The sequence below is a fragment of the Oncorhynchus kisutch genome, linkage group LG19, assembly GCF_002021735.2.
Source record: "Oncorhynchus kisutch isolate 150728-3 linkage group LG19, Okis_V2, whole genome shotgun sequence".
NCBI classification, from domain to species: Eukaryota; Metazoa; Chordata; class Actinopteri; order Salmoniformes; family Salmonidae; genus Oncorhynchus; species Oncorhynchus kisutch.
In genome coordinates this window covers 9,965,257-9,988,630 of record NC_034192.2, presented here as the reverse complement: position 1 = coordinate 9,988,630, position 23,374 = coordinate 9,965,257, and the positions used below count along the sequence as shown (strand labels likewise).

Sequence of the window (23,374 nt, the reverse complement as noted above, 5' to 3'; positions counted from 1 at the left end):
AAATCCAAACAGGAAGTGGGAAATCTGAGGTTGGTCGATTTTCAACCCAGCCCCTATTGAATACACAGTGGGATATTGGTTATGTTGCACTTCCTAAGGCTTCCACTAGAAGCGGCTTCCACTAGAGACAGCTTCCAACCATCTTTAGACACTTGAATGAGGCTTCTACTGTGATGTGGGGCCGGATGGGAACTGTTTGAGTCAGTGGTCTGGCAGAGAGCCAGGTCCTGGTCACGTGCATTTCACATGATAGCGACCTGCGTTCCATGGCTTTTCTACAGACAATAGCATTCTCCAGTTGGAACGTTATTAAAGATTTATGATAACAACATCCTAAAGATTGATTCTATACTTACTTTGACAAGTTTCTTCGACCTGTAATATAACTTTTTTAAGTTTTCGTCCGACGTTCGGCTGGATCTGCACGAGCGTTTGGATTTGTGTACTAAACACCCTAACAAAAGTAGCTACTACAATGGACATTATCGAACAAATCAAGCATTTGTTGTGGAACTGCGATTCCTGGGAGTGCATTCATTCTGATGAAGATCATCAAAGGTAAGGGAATATTTATAATGTTATTTCTGATTTATGTTGACTCCAACAGAAATCATGGTTTGCTTTTTCCGTAAAGTGTTTTTGAAATCTGACACAGCGGTTGCATTAAGGAGAGGTATATCTATATTTCCATGTCTAACAATTGTATTTTCATCAACATTTATAATGAGTATTTCTGTAAAATTATGTGGCTCTCTGCAATATCACCGGATGTTTTTGGAACTAGTGAACGTAACGCGCCAATGTATACTGAGATTCTTTTATATAAATATGAACTTTATCAAACAAAACATACATGTATTGTGTAACATCAAGTCTTATGAATGTCATCTGATGTAGATCATCAAAGGTTAGTGATTAATTTGATCTCTATTTGTGCTTTTTGTGACTCCTCTCTTTGACTGGAAAAAGGCTGTGTTTTTCTATGAGTTGGTGGTGACCTAACATGATTGTTTGTGGTGCTTTCGCTGTAAAGCCCATTTGAAATCGGACACTGTGGGGGGATTAACAACAAGATGACCTTTAAAATGGTATAAGATAGAAGAATTGAGGAATTTTAATTATGAGATTTCTATTGTTTTGAATTTGGCGCCTTGCACTTTCACTGGCTGTTGTCATATCGATCCCGAACGAGTTTGCAGCTCTAAGAAGTTTTAAAAAGGGACTGGGAGTCTCCGGAGACAACAACATCATAAGGGCAGTAGGATCAGGATGTTCAGAGCTCCAGATATTTGGCATGGTTTTGGTCATCTGGTGACGCAGCTAGTGTGAGACACATAGGAAATGTCAACGAGAGGTTAACTAGTCAGAAGAGATATGAGATTGGATAACAGTAGGGCCTCCCGGGTGGTGCAGTGGTCTAAGGCACTGCATCACAGTGCTAGCTATGCCACCAGAGACTCTGGGTTTGAGCCCAGGCTCTGTCCTGGGAGGCCCATGGGGCGGCGCACAATTGGCCCAGCGTTGTCCGGGTTAGGGAGGGTTTGACCGGCAGGGATATCCTTGTCTCATCGCGCACTAGCGACTTGTGTGGCGGGCCGGGCACAGTGCACGCTGACCAGGTGTATGGTGTTTCCTCCAACACATTGGTGTGGCTGACATCTGGGTTGGATGTGCATTATGTCAAGAAGCAGTGCAGGTTTGCTTGTGTTTCGGAACATGGCTCTCAACCTTCACCTCTCCCGAGTCCGTACGGGATTTGCAGTGATGTGACAAGACTGTAACTACCAATTGGATACCATGAAATTGAGGAGAGAAAAAAAAAGTCAATAGTTGATTGGTATAACAGAGTGGAAAGTTGGGTTATTGGAAAGGAACACTATGGTTTACTGTGTTTCTGGCAGTAGTTTACAACTAAAGAAGCACAAAAACAACATTAGTTGTTAGAATGTAACTTTAAGAAATAACTGGAGAAAATAAATATCAAAAACATTATGTCCATTATGTCAATCTATCCATTATACAGCATATGTATCCACTTGGTCTGTTTGCAGCACAGTGTGAATTGAAAGCCCTAAGCTCATTTAGGAGCAATATGCTAGGAACGCACTTAGCCAACCTCACCACATGGAGAAAATACGCAGCGCAAACATTCTGGAGAGAAGGAAGGAAGAAACAAGAGTTTTCTAAGAGGCATAGCTTAGTGTATAGCTACTATGTTTACTGTAGGTCCAGCTTTATCAAGAACTCAGGGCTATTAAGTAAAATAGGTTATATATACACTACCGTTCAAAAGTTTAGGGTAACTTCGAAATGTCCTTGTTTTTGAAAGAAAGAAACCACATTTTTGGGAGAAGTATAGAGGTTCTGAGCATATAAACTATGTCTAAGATTCTGGTTGCTGGATCTGACTGGAAACAAACCTGCAAACTCTTTGCTCCATGTACAGGAGAACTGACTGCAGTGTTGTTGGGTTAACCCACCTGGCATTGGTCATTGTGATACATACTACCATTCAAAAGTTTGGGGTCACTTGCTGGCCCTCTAGGCAAAGTTGCAAATTAAAAGCCATATCTCAGACTGGCCAATAAAACTAAAAGATTAAGATGGGCAAAAGAACACAGACACTAGACAGAGGAACTCTGCCTAGAAGGCCAGCATCCCCGAGTCGCCTCTTCACTGTGACGTTGAGACTGGTGTTTTGCGGGTACTATTTAAGGAAGCTGCCAGTTGAGAACTTGTGAGGCGTCTGTTTCTCAAACTAGACACTCTAATGTACTTCTCCTCTTGCTCAGTTGTGCACTGAGCCTCCCACTCCTCTTTCTATTCTGGTTAGAGACAGTTTGCGCTGTTCTGTGAAGGGAGTAGCACACAGCATTATACGAGATCTTCAGTTTCTTGGCAATTTCTCACATGGAATACCCTTCATTTCTCAGAACAAGAATAGACTGACGAGTTCCAGAAAGTGCTTTTTTTGTGGCCATTTTGAGCCTGTAATCAAACCCACAAATGCTGATGTTCCAGATACTCAACTAGTCTAAAGAAGGCCAGTTGTATTGCTTCTTTAATCAGAACAACAGTTTTCAGTTGTGCTAACATAATTGCAAAATGATCAATTAGCCTCTTAAAATGATCAACTTGGATTAGCTAACACAACGTGACATTGGAACACAGGAGTGATGGTTGCTGATAATGGGCCTCAGTACGCCTATGTAGCTATTCCATTAAATATCAGCTGTTTCCAGCTACAATAGTCATTTGCAACATTAATAATGTCTACACTGTATTTCTAATCATTTTGATGTTATTTTAATGGACAAAAAAAACGTGTTTTTCTTTCAAAAACAAGGACATTTCTAAGTGACCCCAAACTTTTGTATATGTATATAGTACCAGTCAAAAGTTTGGACACACCAACTCATTCAATGTTTTTTCTTTATTTGTACTATTTTCTACATTGCAGAATAACAGGGAAGACATCAAAACTATGAAATAACCCATATGGAATCATGTAGCAACCAAAAAAGTGATAAACCAATTCGTCAAAGTAGCCACCCTTTGCCTTGATGACAGCTTTGCACACTCTTGGCATTCTCTCAACCAGCTTCATGAGGAATGCTTTATCCAACAGTCTTGAAGGAGTTCCCACATATGCTGAGCACTTGTTGGCTGCTTTTCCTTCATTTGCCGGTCCAAACAATCTCAATTGGGTTAAGGTTTGGTGATTGTGGAGGCCAGGTCATCTGATGCAGCACTCCATCACTCTCCTTGGTCAAATAGCCCTTACACAGCCTGGAGGTGTGTTTGGGTCATTGTCTTGTTGAAAAACAAATGATATTCCCACTAAGTGCAAACCATATGGGATGGCATATCACTGCAGAATGCTGTGGTAGCCATGCTGGTTAAGTGTGCCTTGAATTCTAAATAAATCACACACAGTGTCACCAGCAAAGCACCCTCACACCATCCCCGCACCATCACACCTCCTTCTCCATGCTTCACGGAGGGAGCCACACATGTGGAGATCATCCGTTTACCTACTCTGCGTCTCACAAAGACATGGCGGTTAGAACCAAAAACCTCAAATTTGGACTCATCACCCCAAAGGACAGATTTCCACTGGTCTAATGTCCACTGATCGTGTTTCTTGGCCCAAGCAAGTCTCTTCTTATTATTGTTGTCGTTTAGTAGTGGTTAATTTGCACTGTCGTGGACTGTCGTTTCTCTTTGCTTATTTGAGTTGTTCATGCCATAATATGGACTTGTTTTTTTTAACCAAATTTGGCTATTACAACCCTTACCTTATCACAACACAACTGATTGTCTCAAACACATTAAGAAGGACAGAAATTCCATAAATTAACTTTTAATAAGGCACACCTGTTAATTGAAATGCATTCCAGGTGACTACCTCATGAAGCTGGTTGAGAGTATGCCAAGAGTGTGCCAAGCTGTCATCAAGGCAAAAGGTGGCTACTTTGAAGAATCTCAAATATTTTGATTTGTTAACACTTTTTCAGTTACTACTGTAAATTACTCCATGTTTTATTTCATAGTTTTGATGTCTTCACTATTATTCTAGTAGTAAAAACAAATGAGTAGGTGTGTCCAAACTTTTGACTGGTACTGTATATATATATATATATATATATATATATATATATATATATATATATATCACACTGAATATAAGAAATCTATAACCCCAGATACCTGGTGAACAGATTAGATTGAATAGGGTCCTCAGTACCTGTGTGGTGTGGCTGTCCGTGTCTTCGCTTGTCCTGACCAGGCCCGTGTGATGAAGAAAGGTTGTGAGCGGCGTTACCGAGGTGACCAGTACATAAACTGTCACCGTGGCAACGAGGCCAGGGCTCACCAAATTAAGTGTGGGAATAGCTGGGTTCCTAAGGGAAGAGAAAACAACAACAACGATAACATTAGCTAAGAAAATCAAACCCATTTATTTCAACGAGCGAATAGAGACACTTGAACATAATTGAGCTGTAAGTTTCGACTAAGGTAAACGTGTTGTTACTGGCAGAGTTGACTGACCAATCACCCTGTGCCACATCACGAACATACCCCAGTTTGGTACGGGCCGATCCACAGGCAGATGGATTTATGTGTAATGCCAGCCCTGAAACAAAACAGAGAAACCCAGAGAAACACACACACAAGTGATGACAGACATTAATCTGTAACTAGTGATGAGAGAGACGGTTGAATTTATCATCTATCCCATACGGTCACAAGGGGTTGACATCTCCGAGGTGGAGTAAAGACGTTTGCATCCCTTGTGCTGGTTATGAGTTATGAAATAGCAGAGCAGCTGTGTGTGTGTGTCCTTGCCTAATAAGTGTCAACCCCTATACATGCTTCACTTTGCATATCAACAGCCCACTGGGCACAGATAATTCAACGTCGAATCCATGTTGGTTCAACGTAATTTCATTTGAATGACCTGGAAACAACGTTGATTCAACCAGTGTGTGCCCAGTGGGAGGGAGTGAGAGTGTGTTGTCATTCTTTGGCACTGTACTGCTAATGAATTTCTCCACTGGTGGAGAGAGGGTGTGTGCTCTAAGGCTCAAATCACTATCAGTCCTGGGCTGGATCCCAACTCCTCTCCCATCCCCCGGAGTCAAATCACTGGCCAGAGAAGGATGAACAAAGCACTCAAATTCAAATCAGCTCTACTGGTAATCCACATCCCTCACATACGATATCTGAATCACAATCTAACGTTCAATATTTCCAAGTTCTAATGGAGCTAGACTAAATCTGAAAGACGGAGAAAACCAAACCTCACAACACTGTATTCCCTGAAACCACACAAAACCCTGAATTAGGCCCAAACCAGGAAACAGACCCCCCTGCCCCTCCTCTCCTCCTGTAACTGGAACATGGCAGTGATTGTTGGTTGTGTCTGTGTAAGTCAGATTCACTCTGCCTTTTCTAAGATAAATGATGTTCTCAAACAAAGGGTGGGTCCTGGTCTAAGGAAGAGGGGGGGGGGGGGGGCAGAGACCTGGGTCCTGGTCGAAGGAAGAGGGGTAGGCAGAGACCTGGGTCCTGGTCTAAGGAAGAGGGGGGGGGGGGGCAGAGACCTGGGTCCTGGTCTAAGGAAGAGGGGGGGGGGGGGGGGGCAGAGACCTGGGTCCTGGTCGAAGGAAGAGGGGTAGGCAGAGACCTGGGTCCTGGTCTAAGGAAGAGGGGGGGGGGGGGCAGAGACCTGGGTCCTGGTCTAAGGAAGAGGGGTGGGCAGAGACCTGGGTCCTGGTCTAAGGAAGAGGGGTAGGCAGAGACCTGGGTCCTGGTCTAAGGAAGAGGGGGGGGGGGGCAGAGACCTGGGTCCTGGTCTAAGGAAGAGGGGGGGGGGCAGAGACCTGGGTCCTGGTCGAAGGAAGAGGGGGGGGCAGAGACCTGGGTCCTGGTCGAAGGAAGAGGGGTAGGCAGAGACCTGGGTCCTGGTCTAAGGAAGAGGGGGGGGGGGCAGAGACCTGGGTCCTGGTCTAAGGAAGAGGGGGGGGGGCAGAGACCTGGGTCCTGGTCGAAGGAAGAGGGGTAGGCAGAGACCTGGGTCCTGGTCTAAGGAAGAGGGGGGGGGGGGCAGAGACCTGGGTCCTGGTCTAAGGAAGAGGGGTGGGCAGAGACCTGGGTCCTGGTCTAAGGAAGAGGGGGGGGCAGAGACCTGGGTCCTGGTCGAAGGAAGAGGGGTGGGCAGAGACCTGGGTCCTGGTCTAAGGAAGAGGGGTGGGCAGAGACCTGGGTCCTGGTCGAAGGAAGAGGGGTAGGCAGAGACCTGGGTCCTGGTCTAAGGAAGAGGGGTGGGCAGAGACCTGGGTCCTGGTCTAAGGAAGAGGGGTGGGCAGAGACCTGGGTCCTGGTCTAAGGAAGAGGGGGGGGGGGGGCAGAGACCTGGGTCCTGGTCGAAGGAAGAGGGGTGGGCAGAGACCTGGGTCCTGGTCTAAGGAAGAGGGGTGGGCAGAGACCTGGGTCCTGGTCTAAAGAAGAGGGGTGGGCAGAGACCTGGGTCCTGGTCTAAGGAAGAGGGGGGGGGGGGGGGCAGAGACCTGGGTCCTGGTCGAAGGAAGAGGGGTAGGCAGAGACCTGGGTCCTGGTCTAAGGAAGAGGGGTAGGCAGAGACCTGGGTCCTGGTCTAAGGAAGAGGGGTAGGCAGAGACCTGGGTCCTGGTCTAAGGAAGAGGGGTAGGCAGAGACCTGGGTCCTGGTCTAAGGAAGTGGGGGAGGGGGGGGCAGAGACCTGGGTCCTGGTCGAAGGAAGAGGGGTGGGCAGAGACCTGGGTCCTGGTCTAAGGAAGAGGGGTGGGCAGAGACCTGGGTCCTGGTCTAAAGAAGAGGGGTGGGCAGAGACCTGGGTCCTGGTCTAAGGAAGAGGGGTAGGCAGAGACCTGTGTCCTGGTCTAAGGAAGTGGGGGAGGGGGGGGCATAGACCTGGGTCCTGGTCGAAGGAAGAGGGGTGGGCAGAGACCTGGGTCCTGGTCTAAGGAAGAGGGGTGGGCAGAGACCTGGGTCCTGGTCTAAAGAAGAGGGGTGGGCAGAGACCTGGGTCCTGGTCTAAGGAAGAGGGGGGGGGGGCAGAGACCTGGGTCCTGGTCGAAGGAAGAGGGGTAGGCAGAGACATGGGTCCTGGTCTAAGGAAGAGGGGTAGGCAGAGACCTGGGTCCTGGTCTAAGGAAGAGGGGTAGGCAGAGACCTGGGTCCTGGTCTAAGGAAGAGGGGTAGGCAGAGACCTGGGTCCTGGTCTAAGGAAGAGGGGTGTGGGCAGAGACCTGGGTCCTGGTCTAAGGAAGTGGGGTGTGGGCAGAGACCTGGGTCCTGGTCTAAGGAAGAGGGGTGGGCAGAGACCTGGGTCCTGGTCTAAGGAAGAGGGGGGGGGGGGGGCAGAGACCTGGGTCCTGGTCTAAGGAAGAGGGGTAGGCAGACACCTGGGTCCTGGTCTAAGGAAGAGGGGTAGGCAGAGACCTGGGTCCTGGTCGAAGGAAGAGGGGTAGGCAGAGACCTGGGTCCTGGTCTAAGGAAGAGGGGTGGGCAGAGACCTGGGTCCTGGTCTAAGGAAGAGGGGTGGGCAGAGACCTGGGTCCTGGTCTAAGGAAGAGGGGTGGGCAGAGACCTGGGTCCTGGTCTAAGGAAGAGGGGTGGGCAGAGACCTGGGTCCTGGTCTAAGGAAGAGGGAGGGGGGGGGCAGAGACCTGGGTCCTGGTCTAAGGAAGAGGGGTGGGCAGAGACCTGGGTCCTGGTCGAAGGAAGAGGGGTGGGCAGAGACCTGGGTCCTGGTCGAAGGAAGAGGGGTGGGGGGGGGGCAGAGACCTGGGTCCTGGTCGAAGGAAGGGGGGGGGGGGGGCAGAGACCTGGGTCCTGGTCTAAGGAAGAGGGGTGGGCAGAGACCTGGGTCCTGATCTAAGGAAGAGGGGTGGGCAGAGACCTGGGTCCTGGTCTAAGGAAGAGGGGTGGGCAGAGACCTGGGTCCTGATCTAAGGAAGAGGGGTGGGCAGAGACCTGGGTCCTGGTCTAAGGAAGAGGGGTGGGCAGAGACCTGGGTCCTGGTCTAAGGAAGAGGGGTGGGCAGAGACCTGGGTCCTGATCTAAGGAAGAGGGGTGGGCAGAGACCTGGGTCCTGGTCTAAGGAAGGCGGTGGGCAGAGACCTGGGTCCTGGTCTAAGGAAGGGGGGGGGGGGGCAGAGACCTGGGTCCTGGTCTAAGGAAGAGGGGGGGGGGGGCAGAGACCTGGGTCCTGGTCTAAGGAAGAGGGGTGGGGCAGTCAAAAGGACCTGAAGAGGGGCTGTGGGGGGGTCTGCAGAACTTCAAGGTGAAAGGGGGCAATTGAGGAGGAGACACTAGCCTTCAACCGGGACTGCACCAATGTCAACATTTGTGTTGGAGACGAGCCAAAAAGGAAGGACAATATTGTTCTAGAAGTGGGAGACAATGTGTTCTGTACAAGGCAAGAGACCTCTAAACAAAGAGTAAAGAGGTAGAGGAGAACACACAGAGGACCCTCAGTTACTATCTAAGTCAAGCCCATTGGTTGTCATTATCTTCCATCTTCCATGAAGATAAGTGTTGTGTCATTATTAAGAAACTCTGAACCGATCGTTACTGTGATTATAAAAGTGCTTTCTTTATTTAGGTCTTCTCAGAAGCCAAATTATAGAGAGAGACCTGGGTCCTGGTCTAAGGAAGAGGGGGGGGGGGGCAGAGACCTGGGTCCTGGTCGAAGGAAGAGGGGTAGGCAGAGACCTGGGTCCTGGTCTAAGGAAGAGGGGTAGGCAGAGACCTGGGTCCTGGTCTAAGGAAGAGGGGTAGGCAGAGACCTGGGTCCTGGTCTAAGGAAGAGGGGTAGGCAGAGACCTGGGTCCTGGTCTAAGGAAGAGGGGTGTGGGCAGAGACCTGGGTCCTGGTCTAAGGAAGTGGGGTGTGGGCAGAGACCTGGGTCCTGGTCTAAGGAAGAGGGGTGGGCAGAGACCTGGGTCCTGGTCTAAGGAAGAGGGGGGGGGGGGGCAGAGACCTGGGTCCTGGTCTAAGGAAGAGGGGTAGGCAGACACCTGGGTCCTGGTCTAAGGAAGAGGGGTAGGCAGAGACCTGGGTCCTGGTCGAAGGAAGAGGGGTAGGCAGAGACCTGGGTCCTGGTCTAAGGAAGAGGGGTGGGCAGAGACCTGGGTCCTGGTCTAAGGAAGAAGGGTGGGCAGAGACCTGAGTCCTGGTCTAAGGAAGAGGGGTGGGCAGAGACCTGGGTCCTGGTCTAAGGAAGAGGGGTGGGCAGAGACCTGGGTCCTGGTCTAAGGAAGAGGGGTGGGCAGAGACCTGGGTCCTGGTCTAAGGAAGAGGGAGGGGCAGAGACCTGGGTCCTGGTCGAAGGAAGAGGGGTGGGCAGAGACCTGGGTCCTGGTCGAAGGAAGAGGGGTGGGCAGAGACCTGGGTCCTGGTCTAAGGAAGAGGGGTGGGCAGAGACCTGGGTCCTGGTCTAAGGAAGAGGGAGGGGGGGGGGCAGAGACCTGGGTCCTGGTCTAAGGAAGAGGGGTGGGCAGAGACCTGGGTCCTGGTCGAAGGAAGAGGGGTAGGCAGAGACCTGGGTCCTGGTCTAAGGAAGAGGGGTAGGCAGAGACCTGGGTCCTGGTCTAAGGAAGAGGGGTAGGCAGAGACCTGGGTCCTGGTCTAAGGAAGAGGGGTGTGGGCAGAGACCCGGGTCCTGGTCTAAGGAAGAGGGGTGGGCAGAGACCTGGGTCCTGGTCTAAGGAAGAAGGGTGGGCAGAGACCCGAGTCCTGGTCTAAGGAAGAGGGGTGGGCAGAGACCTGGGTCCTGGTCTAAGGAAGAGCGGTGGGCAGAGACCTGGGTCCTGGTCTAAGGAAGAGGGGTGGGCAGAGACCTGGGTCCTGGTCTAAGGAAGAGGGAGGGGGGGGGGGGCAGAGACCTGGGTCCTGGTCTAAGGAAGAGGGGTGGGCAGAGACCTGGGTCCTGGTCGAAGGAAGAGGGGTGGGCAGAGACCTGGGTCCTGGTCGAAGGAAGAGGGGTGGGCAGAGACCTGGGTCCTGGTCGAAGGAAGAGGGGTGGGGGGGGGGGGGGGCAGAGACCTGGGTCCTGGTCGAAGGAAGGGGGGTAGGCAGAGACCTGGGTCCTGGTCTAAGGAAGAGGGGTAGGCAGAGACCTGGGTCCTGGTCTAAGGAAGAGGGGTAGGCAGAGACCTGGGTCCTGGTCTAAGGAAGAGGGGTGTGGGCAGAGACCTGGGTCCTGGTCTAAGGAAGAGGGGTGGGCAGAGACCTGGGTCCTGGTCTAAGGAAGAAGGGTGGGCAGAGACCCGAGTCCTGGTCTAAGGAAGAGGGGTGGGCAGAGACCTGGGTCCTGGTCTAAGGAAGAGCGGTGGGCAGAGACCTGGGTCCTGGTCTAAGGAAGAGGGGTGGGCAGAGACCTGGGTCCTGGTCTAAGGAAGAGGGAGGGGGGGGGGGCAGAGACCTGGGTCCTGGTCTAAGGAAGAGGGGTGGGCAGAGACCTGGGTCCTGGTCGAAGGAAGAGGGGTGGGCAGAGACCTGGGTCCTGGTCGAAGGAAGAGGGGTGGGCAGAGACCTGGGTCCTGGTCGAAGGAAGAGGGGTGGGGGGGGGGGGGGGGGGCAGAGACCTGGGTCCTGGTCGAAGGAAGGGGGGGGGGGGGGGGGGCAGAGACCTGGGTCCTGGTCTAAGGAAGAGGGGTGGGCAGAGACCTGGGTCCTGGTCTAAGGAAGAGGGGTGGGCAGAGACCTGGGTCCTGGTCTAAGGAAGAGGGGTGGGCAGAGACCTGGGTCCTGGTCTAAGGAAGAGGGGTGGGCAGAGACCTGGGTCCTGATCTAAGGAAGAGGGGTGGGCAGAGACCTGGGTCCTGGTCTAAGGAAGGCGGTGGGCAGAGACCTGGGTCCTGGTCTAATTAAGGGGGGGGGGGGGGCAGAGACCTGGGTCCTGGTCTAAGGAAGAGGGGGGGGGGGGGCGGAGACCTGGGTCCTGGTCTAAGGAAGAGGGGTGGGGCAGTCAAAAGGACCTGAAGAGGGGCTGTGGGGGGGTCTGCAGAACTTCAAGGTGAAAGGGGGCAATTGAGGAGGAGACACTAGCCTTCAACCGGGACTGCACCAATGTCAACATTTGTGTTGGAGACGAGCCAAAAAGGAAAGACAATATTGTTCTAGAAGTGGGAGACAATGTGTTCTGTACAAGGCAAGAGACCTCTAAACAAAGAGTAAAGAGGTAGAGGAGAACACACAGAGGACCCTCAGTTACTATCTAAGTCAAGCCCATTGGTTGTCATTATCTTCCATCTTCCATGAAGATAAGTGTTGTGTCATTATTAAGAAACTCTGAACCGATCGTTACTGTGATTACAAAAGTGCTTTCTTTATTTAGGTCTTCTCAGAAGCCAAATTATAGAGAGAGAGCAGGTATGAAAGCCCTGCGACCCTTTGAACCAAACAAACCACGTATCTTCTCCAAAATTCATCTGCAGCTAATCATCTATGGTTTCCACAGATACAACTTTAATAGTACTATAAGTGCTTCAATTTATACAAGTTCATACAATTTATACAAGTTATACACGTCTAATTAAGTATGGGTCATTTCCATAAAAACGCATCTGTATTTAAACGTCTGCTAGCAACGACCCAAATCTCTACTTTTGAAAACTAAAGGTTGTCTGGAAACAGGTGATGACTCATCTAGGTCGTGTCCATTAGGGTACACAACAGAAAATGTTTTCAACGTTTCTTATTGGACAAGTCTCCCCTGTTTCAGTCAGTGTTCTTCAGTTTGGTGCATAATGAACACGGCCCAGATCTCGTGTATCACTCAGCGCTCCACCTGTAGACTAACCTGATAGCCGGCTGTCTGTCTGGAAGCGACAGAGCCCATCCACATCAGAGAAGGCACCCACCAGCCCAGGTATCATGTTGACCTGAGTAGATGACAGATTGGATCCAGTGGATCCAAAAGGCAACGAATGAAAGTTATTGGACTTGTTTGAAGTTGAGGCAAGAGGACAGTCAGGTCCCAGATCTGTTTGTGCTGTCTTGCCGACTTCTATAGACCATAGTACTAGCAGACCTGGGACCAGGCTAAGGATGGTCCTATGCGGTCTGATGTTATGGGATGTTAGTGTTATAGGAGGGTGTGTAAAGGAGAGAGGGAGAAGGGAATGCGATGTTTGTTGTTGGAGGTTACTGTGTGTTTTCCTGTCGTGTTTGAACTGAGATCCACCATCTCAGGACAGAGCAATTTTCACTGAATTCTTTCTTGGAAGCCGGCTTCCAAAAATATTAGTCCCGGCTTCCAAAAATATTTTCTAGAAGAATCTCTGGGTGGATCTGATTATACATGGGATATTAGAAAGAAACTGGGGTTCGTTAGGGGATCAGGCTTCACTGCTGGGGCTTGAGGAGACAGTGTTACACCAATATGAAAACTACACAACCATCATAGCCATGTTGGTCAACATTCTGACATGGGGTAACATTCCCACATAAGTCACCAACGTTCCTGTACGAGACAACCTTCCAGTTGAGCATTCCCATACAGTGTGTGTGTAGCTGGTCTCACCCTCTGATGGGGCTGCAGATGGGAGAAGGACACTCTCCTCAGACAACTCTTCTCCGAACCTCTCAGACACAACAACAAACTCCACTCCACACTGCCACCTGGGAGTGAGGGAGAGGGGAAAAGGAGAGGGAACGAATAAGAGATCAGTAAGCATCTTGTACAAATAAATGAAGCTTTGAAACCATACCAAATACAGTGCTCCAACTGTGTGAGATAGAGAGAGAGAGAAATAGAAATAGACAGAGAGAGGCAGAGAGAGAGAGAGAGAGAGAGAGAGAGAGAGGGAGAGAAGAAAAAAAACATCTGGTAGCGATTGTACAGCCAGTATTTGGAGAGGGGAGGAAACGTGGTGGTGCTTTTGGCCAGAACCATGGCTGTTTTGGTCTCAGTGTTCTGAAGCATTGAGAATAGGAGGAAGTGACTTAACAGCTATTATGGCAGCCTAGAGATGAATGGATAGCAAGAACTTAACCTTTGTGTGTGTGTGTCTGTGTGTTCTAAGTGTGTGTGTGTGTGTGTGTGTGTGTGTGTGTGTGTGTGTGTGTGTGTGTGTGTGTGTGTGTGTGTGTGTGTGTGTGTGTGTGTGTGTGTATACAGAGAGAGCTTAAGTGTGTGTCGTGTTCTTTGTAACATATAATCATTGATTTCAAGTTCTGCAACAGCTCCCATATGTCTGAGTTGACCCTGATATTGCCCAGAGCCCCAGACCTTCAGAACAGCATGCACAAACACACACACACACACACACACACACACACACACACACACACACACACACACACACACACACACACACACACACACACACACACACACACACACACACACACGCGCAACACACACACACAAAACCTGGAATTTAGGGATTTTAGCGGCAAGACCATTTGGCATTCAAGAGGTGCTCAATCTGCCAGGGCACCTAGGCCATCTGCTAGGGCACCTAGGCCATCTGCTAGGGCACCTAAGCCATCTGCTAGGGCACCTAAAGCCATCTGCTAGGGCACCTAGGCCATCTGCTAGAGCACCAAGGCCATCTGCTAGGGCACCTAGACCATCTGTTAGGGCACCAAGGCCATCTGCTAGGGCACCAAGGCCATCTGCTAGGGCACCAAGGCCATTAACCAAAATAGCCAATGACATTTATTTAAAGAAGTTTATGTGTATGTCAATAAATAATTTGCCTACATGTGTAGGTGATAGCCTTTGGCTATCGCCTGTCATGTCCAGATTGATGCTGACATGAGGGAGGCACCTGAAAATGTAACCATACTTTAAATGAGACTTTTAATTATATATTGATATATATCAGTGGAGGCTCCTCAGAGGATGAAGGGGAGGACCAACCTCCTCAGGGAAATTTCATAAAAATAAAAATAATGAAACATTAAAAAAGTCATAATTTGCAGGTAAAACTATACTAAATATATTAATATGTCACCAAATAATTGATTAAAATACACTGTTTTGCAATGAAGGTGTACAGTAACTTCAACAGCAATGTCTGGGTTATCGCCATGGTGTAGCCGGAAGACAGCTAGCTTCCATCCTCCTCTGGCTACATTTACGTCAATACAAAACCTAGGAGGCTTGTAGGCCTCACCCACTTCCATAGACATACATGGTAATTATGACCACTTCCGGAGGACATCCTCCAACCAATCAAAGCTTTTGCAGTATGAACTGACATGTTGTCCATTCAATCATAGGATTAGGATCAGAGAATGAACATAGTGTGTTGCATTGGGATTGTGCCACAGAGCATTATGGGGGTTCTATGTGTTGAGAAGCTTGGTGGCATTGTTGGATAGAGATTGAGAGTGAAGAGTGATAGTTGAGCCTTTTTTGGATATTATTCAATTCAAATGAGTTTTTTTCAAATGACATGAGACGGAAGAGATATATTATTTAAAACTTGTGTGTCCAGTTAGTGCAATTTATTTAAATTTGCCTTGCTAACTTTAGTAGCAAGTAGCAGTAGGTAGCTAGCTAGCTAGTAGCATGAGCATGCAGTTTTCTCTGCCAGAATGAATAGCGCTCCCGAATATGTTGTGGACTTTTTGTTGAAGAACCCCTTTCATTCTCTATGGTACATGGAAAAGGTGAGACTTAAAACCGAGGGTCGACCTCTGCCTGAGATCAGGACGAAAAGGTGACAGAGTTCAATACCAACTGGTATCAAAAGTATAGCTGGTTAACAGGGAGCCTTTCATCAAGCCGCCTGTATTGCTGGCCTTGCCTGATTTTTTGGAAAGTCTGAGCATTGGTCGAAAGGTGGGTACAGTGACCTGAAGAACATAGATAGTTCAGCTAAACAGCAAAACATAAGCAGGGAGCGTATAAATGCCCATATCAGACTCAAGTTTCTGGGAAAAAGCCGCATCGATATAATGGACTTATTCAAACTGTGCAACACAATGGGAAAGTAAGAAGAAACAGGGATGCACCAGCAAGTCTACTGTTCTGACTTGCTGGTGCACATTTAGCCTAGAGCCTGTTTTAGAAAATTGTTATCATCAAATATTGTAAAAGCTTTCATTGTCTGCTTATATCCCCCCTTTATTTATCCTACGGTTCTGACTTGGTGTACAGGGAGAATACTGTAAGAACGGACCATGTTCTGAATTCTGTCGCTGTACATTTCAAAAGTGCTGAACAAATAGTTATATTAACTACATCCGTCCTAGCTCGCTCATTAATGTCTTAATCGAGATTACGGATTGCCTCTTATCCACCCGTCGTCCCCTTATACCATAGTTTGTGCATCTCAATTGTCAGTAGAAACCACATTTTTTTAAAGCAAGTCAGCCATATCAGCTATGTTTTTTAAAAGGCGGTACATTTTGTTGAATGAACTGTTTCGCTGCCAGACAAGGCTCCGCTGATAACCAGGTGTAGTAGTGGTAAGGTGTTGCGACTGGTGTTGGGACAGCTTTATGTAGGCCCTAACAGTTTGTGGGCACCATTTGACACCGTTATAGTGCAATTCATGTATTGTTTACTGTTGTGTTGTGGCTTTGCTGGCATTCATCGAAAACATTTTGGGGGCAGTTTGCCCCACCAAGATGTACATGCTAAAATCGCCACTGCCAATATAATATGTCAACTTTTGAACTAGGGTCGATAGTAGATTAACATAGGGTAGTGTTTTTGCTGTTCCTTAGAACTACTCATCTTGTTGGCTGACGAAAAATAACATCTTCAATATGCGCCTCAGAATTTGATAGGAAGGACGCGCGCTGTTGCATCCGCAATTTGTCTGTCTTCACTTGTAGCCTACTTTGGATCTGTGATGCCTGTGAGAAGGACCCTTTCACGGGCATTGACTAATAAGAATTTAGATATCTGAGAGAGTCATGTGAGTGATGCTTCTGAGTAGGCTATGGCGATTGGCAGCCGGGAGAAGGGAATCCTAATTATTATATTCAGCCCAAGGGCACAACGGCCACTTTGGCCACAAGGGATACATTTTCTGCCTAACAAGGGGGCATCAACAGCCATGGCCACCGATGCCATCGGGGAATTCAAGCCCTGACACACAAGCACGCACAGTCTGCTGGGAGACTGAAAAGGCCCTCAGAGAAAACAACAGTAACAGTAAAAGCCAATCTCTGTCTCTCTGTTTGGGTTGGTTTGAGTAAACAGGAAATGATTGGCTCCCTCTAATCTGATGCATTCGACCCAATGACAGACTAATACAATTAGGGCTCATCAAATTAAAGATCTGGACTCTTTCTTCCAGGAACCCTACACTTTTATTCCAGTACGCTCCAGTTTTTAAGCCCCGATGTAGATCGGACAAATCCATTATATGGGAGACTGGGCTGGAATTTTCTGTCACACACATAGCCTACCTTGGCAATGACACAGGCAGTGTCCCAATATTGTTAAATTGCCCCATTCCTTGTCTCCTTTATAAGCAAAGGGAAAGGCATATCCCAATACTCTTAAACATTCCCCATTCCTTCTCTCCTCTTTCCATCATAAATACGCACACGTGCAAGGACTGAATATGCCGCTTTTATGGGACACTTTTAGGACACTGTCCTAAAGACATTTACCAGGCCCATGCTATTCAGTTTCTGGGCTGGTAAAGTCATTAAGGGTGTTGCTGTTTACCTAACGACTTGCTGGGTTCTTTGATCATGATGACCAGGGGCCCCGTGTGGTCTACAGGCTGATCTGTCAATCATCACACTGATGGGGTGAATGACAGCTGGGCGTTCTGACTCACAAAGCCTGACCCCTGGGACCTGGCAATGCTCTCCTCTGGATAGTAAACCCCAGGAGACACACACACACACACACACATACTTAGAGGCACGTGCACACACACTGAAACACAAATGTGTGTACACACACACACACACACACACACACACACACACACACACACACAGCTAATCCTTGGGACTATCCTTACTAGTAGAGCAGTGATTTATGACCCTGAATGACAAGGGTAGTTTAAACATCTGGTATCCTATAAGTGTCCCCTCTCCATCGCTCACTCCCCCTCTACCTTCCAGCTGAACTATTCACATGGCACTTCTGTGCTGAGCACCAAGGATTTTCCAGCAGCGTCCTTCACTGTGTCACTGGAATACCTCATTTTCCTACTCAATAAACACACACACAGAGGGAGAGATTACAGAAAAAATCCTGAAATAAAGCGAGAAGGAAATCTTGCCTTATTTTGGCTGACTGAAATGGGTGTGTATAGTCGAAGGCGGTGTCGGCAGAAGGGAGGATAGTGAGCCCTACAAACAGCTCCACCCTCCAGGACAGTAAACCCAGCAGGGGGTGCAGACCAGGCTTTATAGTTGTTAACCCTTTAACCTCTTCCCACCCACCTGCCTGGCCAGAGCAGCAGGGCTTTCTCAAACACACACCTCTGTTAACCCTGCTCTAATGCCTGTCTGTACGTCATCAGTGACTGGAATACGGCCGTGCGCGTGTGTGTGTATGCGCGCAAGTCACTTGCCTGGGGACAAATAGCTAGTGAATGAAGCCCTTGTGTGTATACTTCCTTCTCCTCACTTTACGAGGTGAAGTACATGTACATGGAATAAGTGAATAATTGTTTGTGTATGTGTGCAGGCACAGACTGTACCATACAGTAGTATACTTATGTTATTTATCTATTTATCTATCAACTTCTACCTCTCTGGGACCCTTTCCACCCATTCCTTGCCTCTCATCCCTCTCCTCGATCCCATCCCTCGCTCTCTGCTTCTCTCCACCCATCCTTCCTTCCCCACTGCTTACATCTAATCTGTAAAACCTGCTCACCTCTCTTCATTTGACCCTAATCTCTCCATGCTCCCTCCCTCCCTCCCTCCCTCCCTCCCTCCCTCCCTCCCTCCTCCCTCCCTCCCTCCCTCCCTCCCTCCCTCCCTCCCTCCCTCCCGTCCCTCCCTCCCTCCCTCCCTCCCTCCCTCCCTCCCTCCCTCTACCCATCCTTCCGTCTAAACTGTAAACCTGCTCACCTCTCTTCATTTTACCCTAATCTCTCCATCCTGCATCTCGCTTTATCCTTCTACCCCTCTTTCCTCCTTCTCCTCCCTATTTTTCTTCCACCTTCTCTCCCACCACTCTTGCTCACTGCTGTCTTTTCTCAGTGTTAGTCGATGCCGTACAAAAACCTTCCCTCCCTCCCTCCCTCCCTCCCCTCCCTCCCTCCCTCCCTCCTCCCTCCCTCCCTCCCTCCTCCCTCCCTCCCTCCCCTCCCTCCCTCCTCCCTCCTCCCTCCCTCCCTCCCTCCCTCCCTCCCTCCCTCCCTCCCTCCCTCCCTCCCTCCCTCCCTCGCTCGCTCCCTCGCTCTCCCTCGCTCGCTCCCTCCCTCCCTCCCTCGCTCACTCGCTCCCTCCCTCCCTCCCTCCCTCCCTCCTCCCTCCCTCCCTCCCTCCCTCCCTCCCTCCCTCCCTCCCTCCCTCCATCCCTCCCTCCATCTCACCGTTGTCGTGTCTCAGGGCGGTGTTAGTCTCGGCGTATCGGGACAGGCTGACCTCGTAGCCTCGCTGCTCCAGGATGCGCTGGAACAGCTGGACCTCCGTATCCGCGGCTACGTGCTGACCCGTCAACACCACGGCTTGTGTGACCCGCCCAGCCTGGTTCTGAATGGACCCCTTGACCCGAGGAAGAGGAGGGAAAGATGGAGGTCAACATCAACACATAGAGAGGTCACTTCAACCACCAAACAACATTGCTGTATATTTATAAGCAATACAAACAAAGACCGTACAGACAGTCCATGAAGCCAAGACGGATCATTTCCTGGCAATTCATATGGAACGTTTTCTAATTTCAATCCTATTTGTATTACAGGCACTTAAACAATGCCACCATAAATGATTGAAACGGGCATCAAAACAGTGAACAGAACAGCCCTAGAGCACTAGGGAGTAGAGCCTGAGCCAAACAAGCTTAAACCCTTAGCGAGCGAGAGAGAAACCAGTTGTGAAGGGTTAGGCTGACAGAGACACATGAAAGCTCTGTAGCTGCTCAGCTCTCTCTGTTTACACAACTCTGAGCTGGATACGCTGGATAAGGATAGCAGCAGGATCAAACCGTCATGGCTGGGGCAGGGGTGAAGGTAGGGAGGGGAGGGGAGATGGAGGGTAGGAGAGAGGGAGAAAAAGTTAATCTCCTTTGGTAAGGAGAGGGAGGGCAGTTTTCACTATATCATTTCTGAAGTAGACAGACTTTTCTTTCAGAACTGTTCGCCCCTCCCTCTCCGTTGCCTGCTCATTCATTTGTATCTCTATCAAGTCTCTTCCTCTCTCTTATCCCTTGCTCCTTTTCATTTGAATCTCTCTCTTCAGTCTTTCTATCAGTCCACCCCGCTCTCTCTCTTCTCCCTTTAAATCACTCGCTCCAGTCTCTCTCTATACCATTCCTGTCCAGTCTCTCTATTTTCTCTCTTTCATTCCTCTCGTTCTTCCGAGGCCTGTGGTGGCGTGGCCTGTAAACGTTTCCATCTGAGAGCTGCAGGACACATCAGAGGGAATGTCACAAGACCCCCATAACTACAACCAGTCTCCCTCTCTCTCTCTCTCTCTCTCTCTCTGTCTCTCTCTCTCTCTCTCTCTCTCTCTCTCTCTGTCTCTCTCTCTCTCTCTCTCTCTCTCTCTCTCTCTCTCTCTCTCTCTCTCCACTCCCATCCCCCTCCAACCAGCTACACAGAATCCTTTCCACCCTCCAATACACCCACACCCACAGCACCCTCCTCTCTCCACCCTCCAATACATACACACCCGCAGTGCCCTCCTCTCTCCACCCTCCAATCAACACACACCCACAGCCCCCCTCCTCTCTCCACCCTCCAATACACACGCTCCCTCCTCCATCCTCTCTTCCCCCAGATACTAATCTCAAACATGCAATTATTCCACAGTGCTCATCCTGCTGCCTCCCTGCCTGCCAATCCGCCATGGCCCAGTTCAGACACAAACATTATTATTTCATTAGGAGATTCCACCAAATTGTTAGCCTACGCCTAGAACTAGACCTCTTTCTGTCCTCTTCAATTTTTCTTCCTCTCCCTCGCTCCCTTTCTCCCTGAGTAATAACAAATACACTCCATCACCCCTTCCTCTCCCCTCTTCTTCCTGTAGCAAGGAAGGAGCGAGTTTACAGTTGGCCCATAACACAGAGTGAAATATTAGAATAATATTACCTTGATAAGCGGGGAATCGAATCAAGGTGTTTATACAACAGAGGCAATCCTCTGAACAGCGCACCTTCAATATAATCTGCAGCCGAGAGGGACTCATATTAAACACACTCATAAACAGTTTATTTGGCAGAGTGAGGGAGAACCACTGCTGGGGAAATTATGTTTGTATTGATTATACTGCTTTGGTATACACAGCACACAGCCATGAGCTCAGGTTAACCTAGGAAATTGCTTCCACTTTTTCATTTGGTTACTGATTTGATGAGCAAAGAAGTTTTTAATCAATACTGCATAATTCCTCTTTGCACGTACTGAAATAGTGTTGTGAATACAGACGATTGATGATGTATTAAAAGAGTTCTCCAATGGTAAACAAACTATTTACTAATGGTTTATAATGAGTTTACAAGCAGCCCTTAAAATGAAGAGTTCTCCATGTTTTCTAAAATGACCTAATCTGCCAGTGCTGATATCACAAACGAGAAAAAAACCTGACCCCGCCCCTCATCCCCCATAACGACCCTGTGACAGACAGTGGAGCACCTCCAGCTGTCAGAGGTGCAGTATGATTGAGTGTACAGTAGTTAGTATGTGTTGAATCCCAGTATCCCACATTTAGTCATATATTAATAGACCTGCTATCTTTAACAGTCCTGGCTGACTGGGCCCGACCTATGATCCTTCCCAACAGGTCACGCTCTCTGGTCCTTCTAGTGGTTAGAGCGTTGGGCCAGTAACCGAAAGGTAAAAATCTGTCGTTCTGCCCCTGAGCAAGACAGTTAACCCACTGTTCCCCGGGCACCGAAGATGTGGATGTCAAAATTAGGCAGCCCCCCACACCTCTCTGATTCAGAGACACATTTCAGTTGAAGGCATTCAGTTGTACAACTGACTAGGTATCCCTTCCACCCCATGGCAACCCCAAGGCCATAGCCGCGGGAAGTAGGGGTGCTGAGGGTGCTGCAGCACCCCCTGAAAAATCTGAATTCAAACATTTGGCACCAAAATGGACAGCAACCCCTCCCTCAAACTGCTTCCAGTGGCTATGCCCCTGACACTCCCCTGGCAACCGCTCTGATGCTAGCAGACATATAGTTATGGTGAACATCGTCACCTTAACCCCTCGCTCCAGTCCAGTTGATGAAGACCCATACACACAGTACGGGAACACACTACCAAACCAATTGTGCCGCTAAACTTGACCCCAGACCACAAGAATTCAACATCATCCACATCCTCCCCCAAATGCATTACACAATACAGTTTATTGGCTTGAATATGACGTACAGACAGGTTATGGCCCACATTCTCTGCCACCACTGCTGAAATATGAACGCAACATGTGATGTCACAGCAGTGTTTGTGGAAGGTCACATGTGAACTGGGTGGTGCTCTGCTCTGGGTCGGTTTCCAGACATTTGAACCCCAACCTTCCACTACAATAGTAACTACACTGACACTATTAGTAAATATGGGGAAAGACAGCTATCAATGGACTGAGACGACTACAATAGTTATGAGTGATTCACATGATCTCAGCAGCCCATACAAATCAAAGCGTTTCCATACGACGTGAAAAGTCAACCCACATAAATCTCCCCTGGGTTCACTTCACATACCACATCCAGTGTGTGATAGTTAGCCCTCTAAGGTGGGTCTGTTAACCGTGTGCTATAATGACCATGTTTCCCTCCATCCGTGGAGAGACAGATGAATACAGAGGGTTAATGGGCCTTGCACTCGTTGAGAAGGAAAATAAATGTGTGAAAGTTTAGCTGTCTGGGGAGAGGGAGGAGAGAGGGGGGGAGAGAGGAAGAGAGGGAGAGATGGGGAATTAGGGGACAAGAGGGCGAGCCAAAAGGAGAGAGGCCTGTTTGTGTGAGACTGTTGGGGAGTCTGGAGAGGCCGAGGCTGGCTGTATAAGCCCTGGTTCTGGCCCTGTCTCTGTTAGTATTCATCTGGGTCTGGTGGGCCTGTTTGGTCATGCACTACCATGCTGCTTCTCTCCTTGGTTACTGGTGAAGGATCTGCCAAGGAGGCTTTTCTTCTGTGCTCTACTTCTCTCTTTTATTCTCACAGTCATTCTCTCCCTGCCTCCATTTCTCATCCCTCACTCTTTTCTTCATTCACCCCCTCTGACCCTCTGTCAAAATATCCATCTGAGCCCTTCTTCGACCCGCCTTTCTGGCTCTCTTTCCCACTCTCTCCTTCCATCCCTAACCTTCTCTCTCGGTGACAGGATGTGGCTTAGTCTTACCACTGGCTCCATGGGTAGAGTTCAGTGTGTCCGAGAGGCCCAGGGTTATAAATACTCCCATCTCAGCCATGCACACAGAGACAGACAGAGAAACAGATATACAGCCCACTGGCAATATATAGACACCCCTTCCATGACTCATATCACCCAGTCACATCCAAGGCCAAACACCCATATGCAGGTGGTCTGAAAAATGCATATCCCCCTATCCCATATAAGTCACATTCAGTACATCGAGTAAGACATCTTGTTCTAAGTTGAGAGCAGTCAAAACAAATCAGAAAGTCATCATTCAATCACAACAAACGCACATTTTACATAAACAAATAAGTAGTTGAAACATAACCGAAAGCTACATGCATAATGAATC

At 49.0% G+C, this 23,374-nt stretch overlaps 1 protein-coding gene across 2 annotated transcripts in view; it reads right to left on the bottom strand.

Annotated features, from left to right (window-relative positions):
* LOC109864584 (cadherin-like and PC-esterase domain-containing protein 1) overlaps positions 1–23,374 on the bottom strand; it is a 67,683-nt gene that overhangs the window by 36,369 nt on the left and 7,940 nt on the right. Inside the window, exons 2-6 of one of the 2 annotated variants that reach the window (XM_031798013.1) lie at positions 19,026–19,197; positions 13,076–13,173; positions 12,353–12,434; positions 5,053–5,137; positions 4,748–4,904 (exon numbers count right to left, since the gene is read on the bottom strand). In XM_031798013.1, the coding sequence (XP_031653873.1) occupies positions 4,748–4,904; positions 5,053–5,137; positions 12,353–12,434; positions 13,076–13,173; positions 19,026–19,197 (594 nt within the window). The remainder of the gene's footprint in view (positions 1–4,747; positions 4,905–5,052; positions 5,138–12,352; positions 12,435–13,075; positions 13,174–19,025; positions 19,198–23,374) is intronic. The other variant, XM_031798015.1, reaches the window with a different exon arrangement.